At 38.0% G+C, this 16394-nt stretch overlaps 1 protein-coding gene across 3 annotated transcripts; it reads left to right on the top strand.

Annotated features, from left to right (window-relative positions):
* The first annotated feature begins 1142 nt into the window (after positions 1-1142).
* Positions 1143-13737, top strand: LOC121445508 (protein-L-isoaspartate O-methyltransferase domain-containing protein 2-like). 3 transcript variants are annotated; one of them, XM_041647640.1, is made up of 7 exons: positions 1143-1180; positions 1457-1725; positions 3242-3344; positions 4698-4814; positions 5020-5072; positions 9254-9298; positions 12250-13737. In XM_041647640.1, exons 1-7 carry the CDS (start codon positions 1143-1145, stop codon positions 12621-12623), a joined length of 999 nt encoding a protein of 332 aa, XP_041503574.1. In that variant the 3' UTR covers positions 12624-13737. The 3 variants fall into 3 exon arrangements, with proteins under 3 accessions (XP_041503574.1, XP_041503573.1, XP_041503575.1); XM_041647639.1 differs by having other exon boundaries at positions 5020-5074; positions 9175-9298; XM_041647641.1 differs by having other exon boundaries at positions 5020-5074; positions 9171-9298; positions 12250-12370.
* The last annotated feature ends 2657 nt before the right edge of the window (positions 13738-16394 follow it).

The raw sequence follows: 16394 nt of genomic DNA, 5'->3' as shown, positions 1-16394 counted from the left end.
TTCCTGTGACTCCATAGTCTTCAGCAGTTTATACCAGCATCACCACCTTGTAAGAAATAAAGTCATTAGTTTGGAAAAGTCACCCAAGGTCAGTATAAAACTGGGGAGGATATTATTTTTCTATGAAGAAAAAGACTTCTTCAGGGTAAAAAATATTCTCTGTGTACTTACCAGGGCATATTGTATATTAGTAATTGGACCTAAAAGGAATGCTTTCTTCAGCAAGACACTGTGGGAAAAGATAAGAGGTATATTTCTTAGAGGCAAGGGGAAGTTGTGTTAGGGATGTAGGACACACAGTGCTGGCAGGGACAACTTCTCTGCTAAACGTTAGCCTTGAAACTGATTTTATGTTTGTTACAATTAGGTATTTGTCACAGTGTGTTCTATTTGGGAAGAAAGTTTTGTGGATATTTTTACCTACAGTTTAAACATCAGAGTAACCAAGTCAGGTTGGATGGATTGCTTGTTGTGGATGAGTTTGTGTGTACGTTGAGATGTAATGCCCTAGTTAACATTGGGATACCATTAAATTTGAATTTCAGGATGGCTCAAAGGGTAAAGGTACCGTAGGATCCCTAGAGATCACTCCTGCAAATTGTTCTCTGACCTCCACTTGTGTTTTGTGGTGCAATAGACTACTATACATATCCTCCAAATAATAAATGTAATTTTTTTAAAAAAAATTGAGTCAGTCAAACATCAAATGGCTTATTTGCTGTTGACTTAACTTTCTAGTGGTACTAGGATTTTTTTTTCCTAATTAAAAAAATTATGGTGTGTGTGGGCTCACACATGCCATTGTGTGGATGAGGAGATCAGAGGACAACCCAGTGGTGTTGGATTCTTTCCTCTCATCTTTATGTAGGTTCTGGGGAATGCAATAATGTTATTGGTTCTGTGTCAAGTACTTTACCCACTGAACCATTCCTTTGGCCCTGTAATCCCTGCTCCCAATACCAGCATCCTTGGAGGGTGAAGCAGTTATTGACAAAAGATACTTCTGTCTTTATTACATTCTTATTTATTATTATATTCGTGAAAATAACATGTGTTTAGAGGTTTTATTGTTTTGCTCTTGACTTTAATGTAAATAGTTATTAATGTTTTAATTGTAGTCTTGCTTGATTGTAATCTTGAACATGGGCGGTGCTGTGAGTGCTGGTGAGGACAACGATGAGCTCATGTGTTGCGGGAGGTCCTCCCACTCCTCCAGCCTATCACCGCTGAGGTACCAGCCCACTGGGGCGTGGTTTCTCTCCCTTTAAAAAAGCGGCCACTTCCCTCTTCTCTCTCTCTTCACTTCCTGCTCCGCCTGCGACTAGACTCCTTTCCTGGTTGCGAAGAGGGCTGTTGCCTGGGACAGTGATCTGTAAGTTTTTTCCCCTTTAAATAAATACCACCCTAATAATCATAACCCCGAATTGGTGTGGCATTGTTTGTGACTTACGCCTTCACTCATGGACAATCTGAAGGAAGCCCAGTACATCCGGACGGACTTAGTAGAGCAGGCTTTCCGAGCTATCGATCGAGCAGATTATTACCTTGAAGAATTTAAAGAAAATGCGTACAAAGACTTGGCATGGAAGCATGGAAACATTCATCTCTCAGCCCCTTGCATCTACTCAGAGGTGATGGAGGCTCTGGATCTTCAGCCTGGGCTCTCATTTCTCAATTTGGGCAGTGGTACTGGCTACCTCAGCTCCATGGTGGGCCTCATTCTAGGTGAGTGTGGATACGGAGCTTGAGTCCTCTCTGCGTTAGAACAATGTCTATCGTTTGAGATAGAAAATGTAGTGGGTTGGTTGCATCCCCTGGTGAAGACCATGAACCTCCTATCAGTTGCCTGAAGCTTAGCTACAGGTGGTGGATGATTGATGAGTTGTAAGTGGGGGGTTTCCATTTCTTTGTCTCCTCTTACCTGTGCTGCTGCATTCTGCTATGAATGATGGAAAACAGCAAAAGTGTATAAATCTTGACTTTATGTGATTTCTTAATTTAATTTAATCATTCTTTTGCTCTTTTTTCCACTGTCATTAAAATCCTTTGGTAGTTGAAGTTCATTGTAGCTGTTTCTGTTTTGTTGTTTGCTACTAAAGGAGTAATAAGTTTATGTATTTTTAAGGCATTTTCAGAGATGGAAGGGATTTCTTAGGTTATCATGTTTGGAGTCATTTAGGCTGTATTCTCTACAAGTTGTAGAATGTATGTATGAATATGGCCATTTCTGATATTATTATCAGGATTACCAACCAAAGAGCTATTGAATTCCTGCCTTGTGTAAAATGTATATTGGGGCAAAGATTTTAGATGTTGCTTGTTTTTCTTCTCAATTGAAATGATTTTTAATCTTAATTTGTCTTTGATTGAGACGTGGTTTCCATGCTTTAAGAAAAGTACACAGGCCCAGATTATTTATCATTCCTCTGACTTGCTTGATTTTACCTGAAAAGTTTTACCTTGACTAAGGTAGTGGTTTTTGTTGGGGGGAATAGATAATAAAGCCACCTAGATTAGAAATGCTAATGAAAAGATCCTGGGAACTTAGGAGATGCTGTACAACCATGAACACTTGAGTTTAAATCCCCAGAACACATAAAAAGCCAAGTGCAACAGTGTGTGCCTGTAATCTCAGTGCTGCAAAACAGAGATAGGCTCTAGGGGCTTCTTGGCCAGCCAGTTAAGCTGAGTGGGAATCTGTCTCAAACAGTAACTTTGGGAGTGGAGATACCTAATGTTGATCTCTGTGCTATGGATACTCGTATGTGTGTGCGTGCACACACACACACACACACACGCACACACACACAGAGTGAGCCGTAATGCCTGTGAAGAGAGTAAGTCTGGAGACACTGCCACTCGATACCGCCAGTAGTGATAATGAAGGTGCTGTGAGATATAGAGAAAGCCTAATATAAGTTTTATTTGTAAATATAGATTTTTTCTTAAATTTTTCAGAAAAATTTCTTTTTCTCTTGCTTTTTTTTCAATTTGCAATTTTTAAAAAATTGTTCTTTTGATGTTTGAAAAGTCCAGGCATCAAAACAAATACTGTGTTAATGAATAGAAAGACTCCCTGAGTGATTTAGAGCCACAAATGTGCTGAGACCTTAAAACCTCATGAATTTCTGTAATTATACATTACATAATTATCTGTGTTGTAATTAGTAAAGTACAGAAAAACAAATGAACAAGGGTTCTTTTCCTATTCTAAGAGCTTTGTTATTCTCAATATTTTCAGGTCCTTTTGGTGTGAACCATGGGGTGGAGCTTCATTCAGATGTGACTGAGTATGCCAAGCAGAAACTGAATGTCTTCATCAGAACAAGTGATAGTTTTGACAAGTATGGTCAGATGCAACCCATTGGTTCAACTAAGGGCATTAATGATAGATAGAAAAAGCCTGTTTAATATGCATTGATCAATAAACAAAGTATGATGAGATGATCCCCGGTTATATGTGTATCTACCCTAGTTACTGTACTATTTTAATATTCTCTAGTCTTAAGGGCTTTATGGTTTTTATTTTATTTTATTTCTTTGTTTTTTGAGAAAAAGTACCCTCACATAGCCCTGGCTATCTTGGAACTCACTATGTAGACCAGGCTGGCCTTAAATTTATATAAACCCACCTGCCTCTGTCTCTTGAGTTCTGGGATTAAAGGCATGCACCACCACACCTGGGCAGCTTTTTGTTTGTTTGTTTTTTTATTTTTTGAGACATGGATTTTCTGTTTTACAGCTCTGACTACACTGGAAATCAGACCAGGCTGGCTTCGGATTTACAGAAATCCTCCTGCCTCTGCCTCCCAAGTGCTGGAATTAAAGGTGTGGGCCACCATTTTCCAGCCAGCTTTGTGTTTTATAACTTATGACACTTACATTAACTTTTCATCAGTATAGTAAGAGAAGAGAACAAAAACTTTATTCAGTTTTCATATTCCAGTATAGAAAACTTTTATCACCTAATGGTTTCTACAATAGAATAGTTACGTTTGTCTTTGAACAGTTTATGTAAGTAGCTCTTGGTGTTTAAAACATGCACTAAACTTCTTAAAGAATGGGAGTTTCAGAGAATAAAAAGTGCTTTTTTTTTTTTGCTGGTAGTTGTGGACAGAGGCAAGCAGATCTTTGTGAGTTTGAGCAAGTTGGTCTACATGTCAGTTTCTAGGCTAGACAGTAGAGAGTGCCTGTCCAAAAAGAGAAAGTGCTCTTTAAAACTTCCTGTTGGGATTGGCAGAATGGCTCAGGGTAGGTAAAGGAACTTGCTGCCCAGAGTGATGATTTGAATTTGATCTCTGGGAACCACCTGGTGAAAGGAGAACTGACTTCTACAAGTTGTCCTCTGAAGTTTTCATGCATGCATGCGGTACATGCATGCACACACACACACTGAAATAATCAAAATCTGCTTGTCATGCAACTGAATGTGGTGTTGCACATTGTAAAAACAGTGAAAACTGATGGCTGCTGTTGCTTTATATTTAGATCATGTTGGAACATTCACTTTCATTTTATTTTGTTTGTAATTTCTAAGGATCTATTTATATAGTAATACAGCTTCTAGCTCCTGGATCCAGAAAGTGTTTCCTTGTCTGTGATTTTATAATTAAAACATAACCTATGGTAAGCACAAGTTTGTTTTATGCACTTGTTGCAATGACACATATAGTTACAGAAAACTTCTTTCTTCGCAGATTTGACTTCTGTGAACCTTTGTTTGTAACTGGCAATTGCCTAGAGATTGCTCCAGATTGTTGTCAGTATGATCGTGTGTGTTGTGGAGCAGGTGTGCAGAAAGAACACGAAGAGTACATGAAGAATCTTCTTTTTTTTAAAAATATTTATTTATTTATTATGTATACAATATTCTGTCTGTGTGTATGCTTGCAGGCCAGAAGAGGGCACTAGACCTCGTTACAGATGGTTGTGAGCCACCATGTGGTTGCTGGGAATTGAACTCAGGACCTTTGGAAGAGCAGGCAATGCTCTTAACCTCTGAACCATCTCTCCAGCCCCCATGAAGAATCTTCTTAAAGTTGGAGGGATCCTTGTCATGCCCTTGGAAGAGAAGGTCAGGTTCTCTACACAGCTGATGTTGTGTATACTCTCCTTCACAGTCAGTTTATCTGTACTACTTTTGCAATAGCTTCTGCCGTTTTATTAACCGAGGGCAGGATGGATATGCCTAGGTCTTCCAAACCCTAGGTGCTATGTCTGTACCTTCCCTTACCTCCTTTTTCTCTTAGATTTGTTCTTTTTGTTCTTTTTTCCTTCTCACCACTAATTTTCTTCCTTCCCTCCTCTTCTTCCTTCTCTTCATCTTCATCCTAGCTCCCTTTGTTGTTTTTGTTGTCTTATAATGGTCTACTTGCTCAATACTTGATGGAAAGTATTTTACACATTTTTTCCTTTTCCAAAATTTTCTTGTATAGATTGTCTTGTAACTTACAATGCTTTACTTAAAAGAGGTCATGAATGTAATTTTAAGTCATCTAAATTTGAATCTATATCATTTTGGTATTTAAAAGTTGCATTTGGTTGATGCATGTCTTAGGTGTGTGTGTTTATGTATGGGTATTCACAAGTGTGTGGCCACGTATATCTTCCAGTGTGCAGGTATGTATGTCATGTGCATGTGGAGGCCAGAGAATTGACATCTGGTATTTTCTTTGATTGCTTTCCACCTTATGTATGGAGGCAGGATTTCTCACTTGAAACCAGAGTTTACCAGTTTGCCTAATCTAGCTAGCCAGCTTGCTCTGTGGATTCCTTGTCTCCACCTTCTGGCTGTTGGGATTACAGGTGAATCACACCATCTGCCTTAATGTTTAATTGAGTGCTGAGGGTTGGAACTCTGGTTCTCCTGTTTGCATGTCAAACACTTTACCAACTGAGCTATTTTCCTAGCTCAGTTTTCCTTCTTATTTTTTAATCTTTTGGTTTTCTTATTCATATTTTCTTTACAACTGATTTATTCAGGAGAGTAGGTTATTGGTCTCGTAGTGTTTTCCTACACTCTGGACTTTTCAGTCCATAGATGCATGTTCTTCTGTCCTTTGTATTTTCTACCTATTGGTAATTATATCTAGAGGCTTGGTAGAGTTTACCTTTGTCATATTTTGATGGAGGAGAACAAAAGAATATAATCCATGTATTAAAAATAGACATTTGCTCTCAGTATACAAAGGATTCTTTCTGAGATCACTTTCTTCCACTCATGATGACAAAATATGGAGATGCCTCAGATCCTTTTATAAAATCATGTCATGTGATAGTGGCATATGGACTACACACATCCTCCTGTGTGCTTCAGAATTCCTCTAGATTACTTGTAATGTCTGATAGAGTATCAGTTGTAACATGGAGGGCCAGTCTGCTTGTTTGTTGGGGTTTTTGTCTTGCCCAGTACCCCACAACTGTTTAGCCCCAAAGAAAATCACACATAGGTCTCCATAAATTATAAGCTGATTGGCCCATTAGCTGTAACCTCTTACTGGCTTACTCTCACATCTTGATTAACCCATTTTTCTGATCTATGTTAGCCATGTGGCTCAATACCTTTTTACAGTGGGGCAGATTACATCCTGCTGCTTCGGTGGTCTAGGCAGGAGTGGAAGGAATCAATTTCCTCCTTCCCAGAATTCTCCTGTTCTCATTACATCATTTCTCCTCCCTGTCTGGTTTTCCCGCCTGTATTTCCTGCCTGGCCAATCAACGTTTACTTATAACATGATTGACAGAATACAGACAATTCTCCCACACCAATCAGTACTATATAAATAGTTATTGTGTTGCCGGAATAATGACAAGCAGAAAGTCAGTACATGTTCAGAAGTAGACAATTATTTCTGAATATTTTTAGTATATAATTGCTTGTATGTTAAAAACCTTGGATCTCGAGGATAAGTTCTACTTAAGTATGTAGGTACAAGCAGCTTCTCTGTTTACTCATCCTTGTAAAATGATAGTAGCCTGATCCATTGTTTCATTGAGAACTATAGAATAATACATTTAAATTCCTTCATTTTTTTCTGTATTTAGGTGCTGGTTAACTTTGATAAAGAGAAAACTGCTTATTACTGATTTGGTCCCCCTGAAGTATACATTATGTAAGACATATAGGATAAATTTTGGTTCTTAATGTTTGCTTATTAATTTTCTAAGTAATTTGCCCTTTTTTTTTATCAAAGGGAGGTGACTAATAAGGCTTTGTTTGTCTTTTAGTATTACTAATTTTGATTGAGATCATTTTAGCTCTAGTTAATTTGAAAAGGATGGGCATCCTCATACTATCTCCATCTGTTCATCTAGATTATGAAATACAGGCTTATAGTTTTATTTAAGGTCTTACATGTCATTTATGTACTATGCTTAAATGTTTGATGTTCATTCTAGCTAGAAACTATCCTTTAAAAAGAAAGTTTCTGGGTAGTTGGATGGTGGTGGTGCATGCCTTTTATCAGGTGGAACTCTGAGTTGGAGGCCAGCCTGGTCTACAGAGCGAGTTCCAGGATAGCCGGGGCAATACAAAAAAACAAAAACAAAAACAAAAACCCTCTTCTTAAACAAACAAACAAAACAAAAAAAGATTCTAGGTGATGAAGAGATGGCCCAACGGTTAAGAACATACTGTTCTTTTTTTATTTGATTTTTTATTGTAAATAATATGTATATATTTACAATATATTGTAAGAAAAACATATATACAATATATATTGGTTTTTTATTCTCTTTTTTTTTCCGCCTCCTTCCAGCCTCCCACTCCTCCCCCCTCCCAGAACATACTGTTCTTACAAAGGAACTGAGCTCATGAAGATCTGTAACTCCAGTTTTAGGGATTCTGATGTTCTGTACTGGACTCTGAGAGCACTGGCACTCATGCACAGACCTTTGCACACACACATACACGTTTTTTTAATCTTCAAAATTTTCTGAAAGAATGTTTCTGCTGTTATCCCTGAATATGATTAATCTTTAGATATTTTTTCTATATATTGTGCTGCTTAATCCTTTTAAAGAGTCTTAATTGTGGATGATTTTCTGAGTTAGATGTTTTTAGAAAAGATAAGCATATAAACTTATAAGTTCTATGACTTACTTGGCTACTTACAGACTGTCCTAGTCATGTTAAACAAATGCGACTTTGTTGTTAAATTGGATTCTTAGGTACTAATTGTATAATATAAAGTGTTTTAATGATCTACATTGCTGTGTATCCGATAACATATCCCACTGCACCTCTGAAGTGCAGTTAGTGAGAGTAAGGACAATTGCTTAGATATCCAAAATGACACATTTATGTTGAATAAAGTCACATCAACATGGTGGTAGTGTCTGGCCTCTCCTGCTCCCTTCCTGTTACAGGTGCAGATGGCTTGCACCTTAGATGTTTTGTGCCTCAGATGCCATTGTAGCTATATTCCTGAAAGCAGCACACTGAAAGCAGAGTTTGTACATTTATAATCACACAGAAACTATATTAATTATTACACTCTTTGGCCAGTAGCTTAGGTGTATTCCTAGCTAGCTCTTACATCTTAAATTAACCCATTCCTATTCATCTATATATTACCACGAGGCTGTAGCCTACCCGAAAGGTTCTTGCGTCTGTCTCCTATATGGTGTCTCCTTGACTCTGCCTACTGTCTTTCTATATCTCTGTTTGGATATCCTGCCTGGCTTTACTCTGCTAAGCCATTGGTCAAAACAGCTTTATTCATTATCCAGTAAAAGCAACACATACACATAAGGACATCCCATATCAGCACAGAATTCAGGGTTTTTTATGGTTGAAATATTGTGGCTATTGTGCATCTTTGATTATTTTTACTGAGGACAGACCCTTCCCAACTTATCCCCAATCACTCTTTTGAAGAACCCTAGAAAATTGTTTGGTAAGAATTTTTCTTCCTTATCTCATTCTCTTCTAGCCCTTTAACTTGCTTATCATTTGTATTTCTTGTAAACAGAAGGTAGGTTAAGGAGTTTGAGTATGTTCATGCTAAGCATTGCATAATAATATATTGCTGTTAGTTGTAATTCACATCACATTAGGTGTTATATAGACAGGCTATTTCATATTTAGATTTCATATATTGAAACGATTATACTTAAATGTAAGTTGTCTAGTAGCCAAATCCTTTGGATATTCTTGTTTTGTCTTTGAGATAGTTGACCAAGATAACACGCACAGGCCCCTCTGCTTGGGAAACAAAAAAGATTCTGGCTGTTTCCTTCGCCCCTCTGGTCCAACCCTGCCGTTCGGAGTCAGGACAACCCAGACTTGTTCAGCTACGTGAGTATAAGCATCTACCTGTCTTTTATGTCTGGTTAAAATCAGAATAGAAAAAAAGTACAAAAAAAATCCCTTTGATATTAAAGAGTGTTAACCTCCCTTATTTCAGCCCACAAATTATACAAGATACTTTAGGCATTTAAAAAGTCTCTCTATTTAACCCATCTTAGATGATTTTAGTCTTCTTTTAAATCTATACAATGTTGTTACTGATCATGCATTTGAAAGTAGCAGATTCACAGAAGAGCTAATTTTGCCATGTGGGAAGCTCAGGCAGTTTGCTTTGCCTGCTGGGAATGTGTAGTGGCACCTGCACACAGTTTTCTCTTTCTCACAGTACCTGTCTCATGCTGCTGTAAGCAATATGGATGAGGAGCCTGTTCTACTGTGCGACTAGGAAATTTGGGGTAGCCTCATATGCTCTAAACCTTTGTGTTTTTATTTCTAAGATGTAGACTCAGCATGGAGCTTAAATAGGGTGATATTCATCCTGATGTTTTATATTTTAAACAGTTCTCACAGAAATAGGATTTCAAAGTTTTGAAGATCTAGGATTTCCAAGTGAAGACTATTCATCATGCTTTCTGATCACTTAAAACATTTAGAAAATGTGTGTGTGTGTGTGTGTGTATGCAAGAAAGAGAGGGAGAAAAATATAATAGAAATGTGAATTATTATAGATTGAAAACAAATACATTTTGGTGAATTTTTTACAAAACATTTCAATTTGTAATAGTCATTTAACAAATTGTCCTACTTTGTGTGTCATATGAAATTCAGTTTACAATTAACAGTGAAACATACCAAGGAGTTTATAAAGACTAGGGAAGGCATGTACAAGATGTTGTTATGTTGTGCTTGATTTTGAGGGTGAGAAGGAATTCCCTTAAGAGAGGAGGAGTAAAAAGAGAACCAGGAAAACCAAGGCAATAGAGACATACACTCTGTGGTGTTGTCGTGGGATGTGTTGGAAAAACTTGACTTATGTGTAGTTTGGGTTTTAGTTCATTGTATGGCTGTGGAGAGCCTCAGATGTTATTGAAGATGCTGCAATGCCATCATTTGGAGGGTGAATTTGTCAGACTGGTGCTCTGAAATTTTATTCTTTCAACAAATGTGGCCTATGATCTTCTGGCATAGTGGCTGGATTTGGTGGAAGACAAGGACTCATGAGAGCATTTGGAAGACTTTGAAGATCTGGTTAGAAATGAGTGTTTCTGTATGAGGACTTGTCAAGCCTGGATATGTGTTGCCTTCTCAAATGCTCACTGTGAATGTTTAGTGATAAACATTCATGTGATTTGGTTAGCATTAACCAAAGCTGGGTAGGGTATTTGCAGTTTCTGTCTTCCCAGATTTTCCTAGATCACTGATTTTTATGAGACCAAGGAAGTAAGAGAAACCGTATAGCAAAGCCAGCCCACAATGATGCTGAACAACTTGGACATGCACTGCCTGGAGCATCCTCCTAAGTGGCCTGTATTCAGGTTGGAGGCAGACATCAGGCAGGAAGTTGGGGTTTTCCCCATCAGGCAAGAGACAAAGATTGAGACTACACTAGCCTCAGCAGGAAGGGTTTAGGGATACATGACCTTTCTGAGGAGCAACAGGAGAGCCCAAGGTATTGATATTATTGTCTATGCTAAGTGTGGGGTAGGATTGTCTTGACTGGGACGAAATTTCAGCTTAGGGAAATGGTCTGTATTACTTAAAGTCATAGAATAGATATAAAACCAAGGATCATACTGAGAGAGAAGTGGAGTGGATACTGGAGCCTTTGGGGGTATCATAAGGCCCAAGGAAGAGAAATCATAGAGAAGGGATATGAACTGAACCAGCTATTCCTGGTAGTCCTTAGAGAAAGCTCAGTAGGCCAGAGTTGGTGCTTGGGAGCCCAGTAGCCAGTGAGGGACTGTTTTTAGCATCTCAGGGAAACAGCTGAATTGCAGAGGTTCTAGAACTAGTCTTTCTTGAATTGAGTTAGTGAGAGCAGGATATACCACAGGTCATTTGTTGAACTACATTGGGGGATGCGGGAAAGATACTGCAGAACCATCCCAAAGAGAGAGCACAGCCCCATGTTCTCAGGGACAGAGGAAAAGAGAGAAAGGTTGGTACCTCTGAAAGAGGGAGGAGGTATTGTTTGCTGTTAGAACCTGGTCTGCAGACTTGCATTTCTGCAGGGCAGAGGATACTGGTGGTCTTTAGGCAGGGTTTATGATTTAGATAGCAAATGCTGCAGATAACACGAGAGTCCTCTCTATAGGGTGGCATCTTGTTTGGAGAAGGTTATGTGCACTGGAGGAAAAAAGGGTTTTAGATTTTCTGTTTAATGTATTTAAACCCTTGGTCTCTAATTCCTTTTACTTTGAGAAAAAAACCCTTATTACTGCTATGTGTTTATTGTTAGCTTAAAGTTGTGTTTGGTTTCCATTTTTTTTCCCTTTGGTGTGATTTGGAAATTTTGTTTTTCCTTAAAATGGTTTTAGATTTTCATTTGTCTACTTTAGCAGAAAAATAATATATAAATTACTATGAAACTATTAAAATAGATAAAAGGATGTTCGAAATATAGATTACTGTATTGTTGAGTAGATGTTATCATGTCATTGAGCAGAGTAAATTGAGTTATAAACTAGTCTGCAAGAACAAACCCTAAGGTTCCAAATTCTGCTGTTGACTGATGTATGGCTAGACAGTATTTCTTTCCTTTTCAGAGTTAAGAATTAGTATATGTGGATATGTCCTTGAGAAACACGCATGGTGCAGAGTAGACCACTAGTTCCTATTTTGTTAGAATTAGTATATGTGGATATGTCTAAGAAACACACATGCAGAGTAGACCACTAGTTCCTATTTTGTTAGAATGTTCCCCTTCTTTGAAGTTCTTCCAGCAAGTTAGGTGTGGGGTTGACCTTGCCCATGCCCATAGGCTCTACCCCTGTCCACAGCACCACTGGCTGTGCGCAGCCTGCAGGACCTGGCCAGACTTGCTATCTGTGGCAGCATCAAGAGGGCTATGCGCCAGGAAGCCACCAGAGGAGGTGGACTGAAGAGCACACCTATGTTTAAAAGAAGGCGACTTCGTCGTGGGCGAATGGAGACCATTGTCTTTTTGGACAAAGAAGTCTTTGCCAGTCGAATTTCCAACCCCTCTGATGACACCAGCTGTGAGGATGCAGAGGAGGATCGGCGGGAAGTGGCAGAGAGGACCTTACGGGAGGCCAAGACTGAGCCACCAGTAAACTTCCTTCGCCAGAGGGTATTGCGCCTCCCATTGCCCGACCCCCTGAAGTACTACCTGCTGTATTACAGGGAAAAGTGAGCTTGTGGGAGAGTGGGACCAGGATACCCAGAACAAACCGCTGGCCAGGTACACGTGTCTTTTCCCTTCATTGGTTCCTGACTATCCTCTAAAACTTTCATGCAATGGTGTGATTTATTTAAGCACAATCCAACAAGAAACTTCATTGAATTATTTTCCTCAGTGGCGGGGGTGGGGTGGGGTGTGCATCTTGTTGGTTTTGCTGTAATTTGAACTCACTGGGACCTGCATGATATCTGCTCCTCATGCAGGCAAACTTATACATTGAGGCTGGAACTGAATTGTATTGGATCCTGTGTGAAGCAAGGGGCATGTTTGGAAAGGTGTGAGGGCATCTTTGGGTGTGACATACCACTATTCAGCTTGAATTTATGTCGTGATTCTATTGCTGGCACTGAGTTCATCTGACTTTTGTTGTTTTCTAGGTTGGGAAATGTTGGAAAGCCTCTCTTATTTTAATCAAATCTTATGTGAAATATCAACTTGAAATTTTTAAAAGGAAAAGAAAATGAGATGCAGGAGGAAGAGGAATAAAATATAAAACTGCCAGACGTCTTTCTGAAATTTCCAAAGGCTTCTAAGTAGTTGACCCTCTCTCCCTCATGCCCTCTGTTACTTGATAGGAACCACCATCAAGTAATCTCTTACAGGATAGTCTAAAAAGAAAACAAGTTTTTCTTACTTAAAAAAAATGTGTGAGTGATAAACTAGTCACTGAATTGCAAAGACCAGAACAGGTTTCTAAGGTATTTAAATGGGAATTTTCAGAGCAAGTAGAGAGACTGCAGGGTGTTACAGACAGCCCCCTCCCTGCATACTTCTTGACTTTAGTTTGCTATCTTTCTGTGATCATACTAGAGTATCAATTCATAGATTTTTATCTTTTATAATTCTGGAAAAAAATTGTTAGTTTTGTAAATTTTCTTAAGAACAGATATATGTATTTTACTAGCTCCATTGCATTAGAGCAGTTTAACCCAGTGAGTTGTGAAATTTATTATCTCCAGGGTGTTGGTGTTGAGAACTATCAATATTTTTTTTTAAAAAGCAACCTTTCTGGCTGTCAGAGGGCAGGACTTGAAGTTACATTGCTGATTCCAAAAGCTGGCTCTTAAAAAAAATCTTTTTTAACCCAAAGAAAAGAATAGTGTAAATTGTTAACAATAAACCCAAATTAGAGTGTTAATTTAGGATTTAAGTACTGAGATTTTATGATTTATTTTCAGGTTAGCCTCACATGACTTGCAGGGAGAGGTTTGATTTGTGATTTCTCCAGCTTAAATGGATATTTTGGATCTTTTTTCTTTTTCTTTTTTAAGTTGAATCATTTTACCACACAGTATAGTCTGCATGTATAGTTGGTAAAACATATATTGCCCTATATTATAAATATAATGTACACTTACATTACTTTAAATATAAGCTATTTAAAGAAAGTTCATAGTTGTTTTTACCTGCCTTTTAACTCCACATCAGACTTCTTTTCTTTCAGAGAGAATTGCATGCTCTAACTTGGCTTGCAAATGTTTGTGGTTTGCAGATCTTAGTTGATGTTAACTCTAATTGTTAGGTAGACTTTTGTTACTGGAATTTTGAACATAAATTTAAATAAATCTGTAAAGTCTGTATATTAGGTGGCTTGACTGAATTTTTTCCTGTGATTGAATGTGGGCTGCATTTTGAAAAACCACATTTGCCTTTATGCTGGATTAAAAAAATTATAATGCATGAGACATTTTCCTTTACATGATAAACTTTTCTTAGCATTTTGTATTTATATTTTGTAGTTGTTATCACTCTGCATTTTAAATCATAATTCAATTGAATAGAGTTATAACATGTGAGAAATAGATTGGTCTTTATAAAACCAGGGAAGAATTGGAATTTTCTTGTGAGTAAACACACTTTGTTGCCAGAATTTAGTATAATGTACCGCATTCTTTTTTAGACTACTAAATCTTAATGTAATCAAATGTCTTCAGGATTTGTATTGTAAACAACATTGATAACTGCTTTTGTTTTAAGGAGTGGTTATTTTTAAACATGTGACTTCTGTTTTAATGTAAGAATCAAAGGTATACATAAAAATAGATTTGCCAATGTGCAACTTAAAGTCGAAAATCTAAGAACTTTAGAAACACTGTTTTTTTTTTTTCAATGAGATGAAACACATGGGGAACTCAAGTGAATCAATAAAAAAGTAGTTAAGACATTTTATTCTCAGCATTGCTTCTGTGTTGAGTATGGAATTGGTTACATTTACATCTTGCTAAAATCCCATTCTGTTCAGTGGGCTTGCAGTTTGTACACGTTCCAAATGTCAGTTCCTTTTTTTTTACATTGTGTAATTATTCCACACCTGCAAACACCCTAGTGTTGGCATATCCAGCACATGTAGAAGTGAGTTTATCAGATGCCATCCCAAAGCTAGATTCAAATTGGCCATCAAAATCCATCATCCATCAGATTACCTTCAAAACAGTACATAATTCTAAGAGTCTGTAAAAGAGCCTGTTTTCATTTAATTAACAAAAAACAATATTAAGAACCTTTAAAATATCCAGACTGATGGAAAAATCAAGTTGACACTCTGACCACTCCATAATATTTAAAAAATTTAATGATTAATATGGATACTTTTTATATAGATACTTGTTATTTTTGCTTGATTCAGAGGAAATATTATTATTTATGTGGTGATTCTCTTAAAGTATCTCAGCAGGCTGATATCTGTCCACTCATCCAAAGAGATTTCTTCTTAACCCTGTTTTCACACTTCTACTGTCGGCCAAGAATCCTTGCATGAGATAATGATGGGTCTCCCACCTGACTGAGCTGCTTCTCAGTTCCTAGTAGCATAAAGAACAGGAAATGATATCACTAGTGGGAGAAGTCCAGCAGGCATTAGAGCTTTGTTCTGGACCCTGTCCTTACTGTCAAGTTAATGAACAGATCTAGTATTTGACTCTTCCAGGGAGCAAGCCAGGTCTCCCACTATGAAATCACATCATTGCCTATATTTTCCACATGCAGACTTGATCAGAACCCACAAATTCATCATCCCATCAAGAATCCCTCAAAGAAACAGTTACCAGCAGAGACCTTCTCTGGAAGCTCCACTCTTTAGCCCCCTCATCTGTAAGTACTTGGGTACAAGGAGGATACTTGTGCAGGTGCTGAGCACTGGCCTCCAGTGTCTACATGGTAGATTTCACCTGATGCTGCCCAGGCTATCACTGTATGTAACTCTCTACCATCCAGCCGTATTTTAGGTCAGTTCTTCATAACTAAAGTTGGAAGTGAGATGGTAGAACTTCAGGTTCATGACAGCTCCTCACTCTGTCTTTATGAAAATCCATCATGCCCATGTCAGTTTCCAACCTGTCAAAGAATCTGAGCGACACTTTTTTTTGTGTCCTAGAGAATGTGACTTGGAGCTCACCATTGGGCTGATGAGAGAACATATACAGCTATGTCTGATGAATCATTCTTTCCCAGCTCTGACATGCAAATGGAAGGCAATCGGGGAATAATGTTAGGAGTAGGCTCAGAGACACTACTATAACTATGCAATTTTTAACATCTAGATTCATCTTTATTAAAATAATAAATAATAAAAATAATAAAATAAGAGCTCTGTCTGCTCTTATATTTAGAGGACCATTTCTAGCACCTGCATTTCTAGTTCACAACTGACTAACTCCAGTTCCAGGATATCTGATGCCCTTGTCTGGCCTCTGCATTCACTGTGTGCACAAGGTACATAGACAT

The sequence above is a fragment of the Microtus oregoni genome, unplaced genomic scaffold (assembly GCF_018167655.1).
Source record: "Microtus oregoni isolate MIOR12 unplaced genomic scaffold, Mior012 000200F_ref0000295, whole genome shotgun sequence".
Taxonomy (NCBI): domain Eukaryota; kingdom Metazoa; phylum Chordata; class Mammalia; order Rodentia; family Cricetidae; genus Microtus; species Microtus oregoni.
The sequence above is the reverse complement of the archived record's forward strand: the minus strand, read 5'-3'. Positions and strand labels throughout refer to the sequence as shown.